Source organism: Eutrigla gurnardus (genome assembly GCF_963514095.1).
Source record: "Eutrigla gurnardus genome assembly, chromosome: 9".
In the NCBI taxonomy this organism is placed as follows: domain Eukaryota; kingdom Metazoa; phylum Chordata; class Actinopteri; order Perciformes; family Triglidae; genus Eutrigla; species Eutrigla gurnardus.
The window spans coordinates 10,958,248-10,966,074 of record NC_139923.1 but is presented as its reverse complement, the minus strand read 5'-3'; the positions used below and the strand labels follow the sequence as shown (position 1 = coordinate 10,966,074).

Genomic DNA, 7,827 nt, shown 5'->3' with positions numbered 1-7,827 from the left:
ATTGTGGACTGAATCTCTTCCTTCAGTATCTGCTACTGATTTTAAAATATTTAACCTACTTTATTAAATTTTCCTGAAATTATATAAAAGGTTTCTGGCTGTTTTATATCAACCCTTTCTTTAAAATAAAATCACAATCTTTAATGCTAAAAACGTTTTCTCTGTCACATAAGTAACACAAGTAAAAGCTTCTGAGCACAAACAAGAAAGAAAGATCTTTTATAAAAGAGGTCAATTATTTATTACAAAAATAGCATTCACAGATCAATAAAAACTTAAGCAGAAACACAATAGAATTTTGTGTTGTTAAAAATATGAAAAAAATACAGTCTTTGTAATTCCACCAGTCGTGATCACCTGACATTCTCGTCTAGACTTTCCAATGGAAATCCAAATAGTCTGACTTGAAGCAGGATCTTTGGAGGGGAAATAGCGGGCGCTATAAAAAGCAGTGGTGAGTCTGAATGGGTGGCTCAGACAGGAAACCGTTTCCTCACCATGTCTGCCATTTGGGGATCAGTCTCTGACAGCATGGACTGCAGGTGCTGAAACTGCACAAGAGGAAGAAGGGCGGGGTGGAAACATAATGTTTATTTTCCACTGGAGCCTGTGGTGTATAGCAGCAGTCCATTACACACCTTAATCTGATACAAGCTCTAAAATTAATCCTAAACCCTTTTGTGAAACAATGGCACCACAAGCAGCGGTTTGCACAAGATTAGGCTAATAGAGAAAATTCAAGGTGTAATTAACTTAAATTAATAAATAATTAAAAAATTACAATTTTTAATATATTTAAGAAGCTGTAACCAACCATAATTGTATAATTATTGTATAATAAACCATTTCGGTGGTAATAAAATTAAATATCTTATTTGATTTTTGATGAGAAGTTTAAACTGTTGTGTGTGAACTGTTAGGATTGTACAATTACCTTTCATTTTAAATTTAAAAGCAGCAGGTTGACTGGAGTTGCTCCATACTTGTTTACATGTCTGATTCATTAAAACCATTTTGGAGAAAGTACTTACTGAAGTCTTAAAGTCCGGCAGTAAACTGCCCACAGCTGTGAGAGCAGTCTTCTCTGTAAGGTAACCTTTTTTTACCAAATCTGCCACCGTGTCCTACGAACAACAAACAAAACGGAATCAATATAATTCAGTGGCCCTTAAAGGGATAGTTCAGAATTTTGGACATAAGACCTATTTTCCAAGTGAGCCGGTGTGTTCGAGACGTCTGGAGACGTTTTCAAGAAATTTCATTCAGTTCTTCTAGTTGCTGAGTTCGCTTATGCTATGGGTAGCGCAAGTCAATGGTTCTAGTTAGACAGGCATTAAAAACAGTCTTGCCCACTCCACAGTGCACCCGAGGCAAATCAATCGTAACGGCAGACTATCGATGTACATATCTGTGTTGATAGAATGTTTGAAATAAAACCAACCTGGCATTTTTAAGGATTTATGTCTCAGCAGCAGCAGCAGTGTGTCATACTTCCTAGTAGACTATGGCAGCGGCGGAGTGATATCACCTAGCACTTATAAGTTACCGGTTCTATAATAGTTTGTTTACCTGCTGTCATTGCTACAGACGCAGAGTAGCCTGCAGTGCTAGTTTCTTTAATCTCACAGAAATAGCCACTTTTGGAGAATATACTGAAACTTTTGAAGACTCTGATGAGGAGTTTTTTTCCACCCAAACCCAACCGTACCTGTACGAGCCTGAATATACAGAGGAAGAATTGCGCGAGAGGGATGCTCAAAGGGCAGAACGTGAACGAGCGTCTGTGGAGACCGAGATAGCTGAAGCTGAGAACCGGGACCAAACAAACGGAGACTGGTGGAGTTTTGAGTCCGACGGAGAGTCCACATGTGTGGATTCGCGGAGCCGCCCGCTGTTGGTTTGCGGTCCAAGGGCTTTTCACCCAGCTCTGAGGGCACGAGGCCCGACTATTCGGCGGTGTTCATGTGTCTATTTACCGGAGGGAATCCCTGCAACGCGTCCGAGGGTTTACGGTTCTCTGGACGGCGCAGTGGTCCGGGTTCGCGGTGCGTAATTGTGGGTTCGCGTGGCCGTGGGCTGCCCGGTGTTTGATTGAGCTCCGAGGGCTTTTCAGACAGCCTTGGGGGCTTAAGGGCCGACAAATCGGCGGTGTTCAGGTGTGTATTTACCGGCTGGATTCCGAGCAGCGCATCTTAGAGTTTTGAGTCCGACGGAGCAAAGTAAAGTTCCACTGCTGCTGAGAAACTAGTTCCTCAAAAAATGGATGATTCATGCGATGCGAGATTAGTTTTGTTTCAAATATTATTCTATCAACACAGATATGAACATCGACAGTCTAGTGTTTTAATTGATTTGCCTCGGGTGCACTGTGGAGTCGGTATGAGTGTTTTTAATGCCTGTCTAGCTAAGAACCGTTGACTTGCGCTAGCCATAGCATAAGCGAACTCGGCAACTAGAAGAACTGAATGAAATTTCTTGAAAACGTCTCCAGACGTCTCGAACACACCGGCTCACTTGGAAAATAGGTCTTATGTCCAAAATTCCGAACTATCCCTTTAAAAGAGAAAAGGAGGGGGTGGTGCAACTTTTTTGCATTTAAAAATATCAGTAAACAATCTGATCCAAGAGGAAAGTCTTCATTTGGTATCATTACCTTGGGAATTTGAATGCAGATGTCAGCTAGAAACTCCACTGTGATCTCTGTTAGAGTCTGGAGCTGTTCATTTTTTCTGTCTTCTTTGCTGGTGCCATCATCTTTGTCCTCACTGTTGCTCTGAAGCACCCACAAAATGGTTCCAATAAGGGGAAGACCTGGAGTCAAAGGACAAAGGTATTTGCACAAAATACTAAGTTATGATTGTCATTATATTTTTCTCTGCATAATGCTACCATTTAAAAAAACAACAACATTTTATCGACCTTGATAATCCTGTGGGTCAGCTAAGAAAAATAATTAATAATGTAGATAAATAAATGTTTATCTAAATATAAGCAATGATAAACCCATTTATTTTTTAATAAATTCACCTTATTAAAAAAAAAAAAAAAACAGCCTTGTATTATTTGTTGCTTTAGAAATATTTCAAGTATCTTAATGAAAAGTGGTACAAATCTTTTTGCCTTGATATTTGATTGTCTGTCATATGGATTAACATACAATTTACCATATGAAATTGAATATGATTGAAACAGATTTGAGGAGCGGCCATTCACTCGACCTTTTCAGGTCTCAGCCGTTTCTGTGAGTACAACTAATATTAAATCAACATTCTCTCTGCTACATGCATTCAAATCTGTTATAAAACTCACTTATTTCACTTCTGCTGCACCACTGATCCTGGCACCTATAAAGAGCCTGCAGCACAGCAAATGCCTGAACCAAAATGCTCGTCTGCTCTTGCAGGACAACTGGAAGATCAGTTGGCTGGCAGAGGTCCTCACACACAACGTCGCAGACAAAGTCCCACACCGCTTTGCCGGGTCCATCAGGGGCAGCTAGAAGACAACAACAAAAATGTCCCATATGTTGAGGTTACTTGAGTCTTCTGTTCGATTTGACCAAGTCACGAACTACGATTAACACATTTCACTGCTGTGATGTGCCAACAGCTCAACTTGATAGGACTGCGCTTACCTAAAGTCTGAATGCCTTCATCTATGGTGGTGAGGAGTTGGAGGGAGTGAAGGTAAACCTCTAAGCCATTCCGACTCTCTGATCTGTGAAAGCAGTTTAACACTGTTGAATACTGAGCATCTACTAAATTAATCAGTAGTATCTTAAATACCGTGCATGTAGTTTGAACTCTGCTGTATTATCAATAAATAATGAATTGCTTTAAAGACAACGTCAACAATACCAACAAATATGCAAGTGCATTGCATCAACAAGTCATAGACAAATGTGAGAAAGAGCATCTGTGAGTCATGACTAAGGTAAATGTTCATTTAGGTTTTGGGCCATAATTCAACTCAATATGCTTTTAATGGTAAACATTTTTTCCCTATTGAAAGTAAATGTAATCATTCAACACAACACTATTCCATAACATTCTATTTCTGATTCTAACCTCAGCTGCTTGGCTGCCTCAAGAAGACACGAGGCCACATCCAGAGGGCTTTGACCATCCTCATCCTCCTCACTTGGTTGCGCTGTGATCCAACTCTTCATCAGCTCTTCATCAAGGTCAAACAGTTTGTCAAGCAGCTCTCCAACCTTCTCAAGCAGGTCAGCTGTGAAACATAGTGTAAGACTTTTAATAAGTAAGAATTTAGTAAAGTAGACAAAGGGTTATGAGGAGTAGTAAAGGTGCCCTGTGGAGTTTACATTTAGTGTTAATCATTCAAACACATTATGTGTATCATTGAGTTTTTAAAAAAAATGTGTTGAATGCATGTCCTTCTTCTGAAAATAATTTTCAAAGCTGATTTATTCATATTAATATTTTAACTCCAGCATTGCTAATTGCATCCAGTACTAGAGGTCAGAAACTCCACAGGGAACCTTTATGATATGGTATGTCAAACATTTGTTATTTCTTCTACACAAGTAAAAATCATCAGCTTATTAAAAGGAATGAGTAAAGGTGTGGTACTGTTGGTAGAACTGCACATGATGAAAAAGAGGTTGGAGCGCACAGACGTCTGCTGACGTATTCGCTGAAGCCACAGGGAACAGACATCCTTCTGAGAGACACAGGTCAGGAGCAATCTGCAGACATCACCAGCAAATATGAATACATCTCTCTCAGTCTGTCTGTCTCACGTGTCCGCAGAAAATGTTAATCTCACCTGCATGTTTCCAGAATGGTCGGAGGATCTGTATCTCCAAGCAGAAGCAACAGCACAGCACTGTGGACACACAGGGAGTTGCATTAAACATAAGAGTGTACAAAATCTATTACAAAACTATGATGACTTTCACCCACCCTAAGTCTTCATTTTGGCTAAGAGTCAGACATGTATCAGGGAAACAAGCAATGTTTCCAAGGATACCCACACAGATTTCCTAGAGGAGCAAAATAATAATTTAGGACATGTCGTAGGATTATATTTTGACATAGAATAGTTGAACTGGAAAGGATTTGACTCACTGTGAGACGTGGACAACGAGATTTGGCTACGACTCCAAGAAGGATATCTGTAGCTTTGAATTCCTGCAGAAAACCAGCCACATCCTACATACAGATGGTAAATAAACAGGCATTAGTAATCACAAACTATATTAGAGAAATGTTGATTAAGCAAGTTTGTGGTGCTGTTGTAATTTTGTTATACTAAGAGGGATTTCTATGATTTTGCTCACCCATTATATATATTAAGCCACTTAATAAAGTAATTAAATGTAATCCTACCTATCGCTGCTGCAACACTAAAGTAAAAACAAACAAAACCCTGACAAAGAATGTAATGCAGATAGGACACAAATAAAGAAATGTACCTTATCCATTGCCATATCCCAGACTCTACATAGATCTTGCTCATCATCATCAGGGAGCTGCATCTGACCTTCAGAGTCCACCTCTGAATGCTCAGTGACCATCTGCAAAAAAAATCACCATTTTCCCAAATGTTAAGACATGTTAGGCATATTGGACACTGTGTAGCAGAGAGCGACAGCACACAGAAACAATACCATTTAAGATGCTCCCATCAATTTGAAAAGAAACCTTTTCATTCCAGCGGACTTCATGTTTAAATCCATGAACATACTTATTTTTCTTTTCTTTCCTTCCTCTCTTTATTCATACGGTACCCTTACTGTGTGTTGTAATTAATGTGGAGGGTGTAGTGTGAGGCATGCAATGTCTGCATCTGTTTGATGGTGTGTATTTTCTTTAAATGGGTTTTTGAATTTTAGGCTGCCTTTTAAGATCTGGCTAGGGACAACAGATGGAAATTAGCATTTGCAGCTAACTCTGACTTATTTCAACTTGTCTTATAAATAAGCATTGTCCCGATCAACTAAATAAATGAAATTAAATGCGTCGTCTCATTAAAGAAATGGCTGATCGTCACATCAATCAAGAAAAATAACTCCAGATCTCCAGTGCACCTGTGATTGAAACGTCCTGAAAGGGTCAGTCAAATGCGGCATTAGCAATAACATCCAACCTACATGGATGAGACGGGTCAGGGTGCTGAAAAGCCAGTGCTTGCTGTAAACGGTGTCTCCGATTGCGTCCAAATACCCGTCCTCCTTTGCTTCGGCTGCGTCTGGGGGTGGTGATGGGTTCCGGTCCATTGCAGGAGATCGTATTCCAGTTGGAGACGAGGATCTCTCAGTCTCCACTTCCTCAGCAGCATCGACACTAGCGTCTATGAGAAACAAAGCGTAAAGTCGCACGGATTAGAGCTGGCTGTAGCCTTCATTTTGGCTCCCGGTAACTTTCAATAGACTCGACTGTATCATCTGACTGTTAAAACACCTTCCGTTAGCTGAGAGCATCGACGGAGGAACTAACTACACGCTGAATGCAACTTTACATAAGTTACGATGTAGCTAGCAGATGCAAACCCCGCTATTAGGGGCGGTTTGCAGTGTCATACTCGTAAACAGTACTCCCTACTTCCACTTACCCATAATGACAGCTCTTTACAAACGAAAGTACCTGGTAACATCAATGCAATATATCACTGCATGTGTTTAACACCTCACAGCGGCGTTTCCATACATTTCAGATGTATTTCAAATAGCCTCCATTTACAACATGTAACTGCGCATGCCCCAATCTTCTTCTTGACGTAGACCACCTCAAGTTAAAATGATGCCGCCACCTGCAGTGCGCAGGGGGAATTACAGGGGAAGAGGTTGTTTCCGAAGGTGTTGCTGCGAAGAGGAGTTGCTATGTTTGCGTTAACACTAAATAACGTTACTTCTTAAAAACAGTATTTTCTTTCTAGAGTAACATTAGATTAGTTGCTTTCCGACAGAACAATTTCTCCTCAATAATGTATAACATTATATGGTAATCGTCAACATAAAATAATGTTAGACTGAGGAGACCCACAGTTTGTTACTGAAATCAAAGTAAACAAAATACAGGTACATTTGCAGATTAAAACTCACAAGCATAAATCATACTGTCTAGTGTGGTCATGTAATAAATTACACTGTTTTTCCAGAGTGAGCATTGGCTGGTTTACTTAGTCTTTAGCACACTGAATCCCCTTAGGTTTAAATATATAAAACAAGACATTTGAAGACATCTCCGTGGACTCTAGATTTACAGGTCGTTTTTTTTGTTTTTTTTTGTTTACAATTATGAGACATTTAGAGACCAAGTTAGAAAGTAAAAAAGTAATCAATACATGAATTGATTATGAAAATAATATTTTTGGTTGCAGCCCTGATAGCTACATAGTTTAGCTTTAAACAATGCCATGTTTTCAACCAAACCTTCTAGCCTACAGTGTTTGGCTTCTGTTTATCACAGCACACAAAGTGTTATCTGCGGACTTTCCTGAAAAAAGGAAGGCTTGTTTTTTTTGTTTGTTTGTTTGTTTTTCACCTTTGCATCTCCAAATAATCCCATCAAACTACCGAAACCAACAGAAAAACCTCTGGGAATAGTCTGATTGATCAGACTCTTGAGTGTTAGTTAGCCCCCAGAAAACGTATATATCTCGTTCAAATAAAAAATTGAATATATTCCAAAATATGAATGAATATATAAAAAAATACTGCAACCACTTCATGTATTTGACCATTTTTTGTATATATTTCTGATATTGCTCTATGTTAAAAGTGCTGTGTTCTGACACACTTCCTTTTTTAAGTGTCATTTCAGTCTGATGATGAGAAGTGTTGGATTTTAAATAGTATATGTC

At 39.3% G+C, this 7,827-nt stretch overlaps 1 protein-coding gene across 1 annotated transcript; it reads right to left on the bottom strand.

The window, feature by feature from the left end:
* Positions 1–217: 217 nt before the first annotated feature.
* saal1 (serum amyloid A-like 1) lies at positions 218–6,719 on the bottom strand. Its single transcript, XM_084017291.1, has 13 exons — positions 6,577–6,719; positions 6,116–6,315; positions 5,438–5,539; positions 5,091–5,174; positions 4,926–5,005; positions 4,789–4,848; positions 4,593–4,708; positions 4,068–4,230; positions 3,635–3,717; positions 3,310–3,495; positions 2,654–2,811; positions 1,032–1,124; positions 218–551 (listed from the first exon to the last, which is right to left on the bottom strand). Exons 1-13 carry the CDS (start codon positions 6,578–6,580, stop codon positions 474–476), a joined length of 1,407 nt encoding a protein of 468 aa, XP_083873417.1. The 5' UTR covers positions 6,581–6,719; the 3' UTR covers positions 218–473.
* Positions 6,720–7,827: the final 1,108 nt, after the last annotated feature.

Coding starts and splice junctions, on each gene's coding strand:
- saal1 (XM_084017291.1), bottom strand. Junction 5,006..5,090: donor CTCGTTGTCCACGTCTCACA/GTGAGTCAAATC, acceptor TTGCTCCTCTAG/GAAATCTGTGTGGGTATCCT. Junction 4,709..4,788: donor ACCATTCTGGAAACATGCAG/GTGAGATTAACA, acceptor TGATGTCTGCAG/ATTGCTCCTGACCTGTGTCT.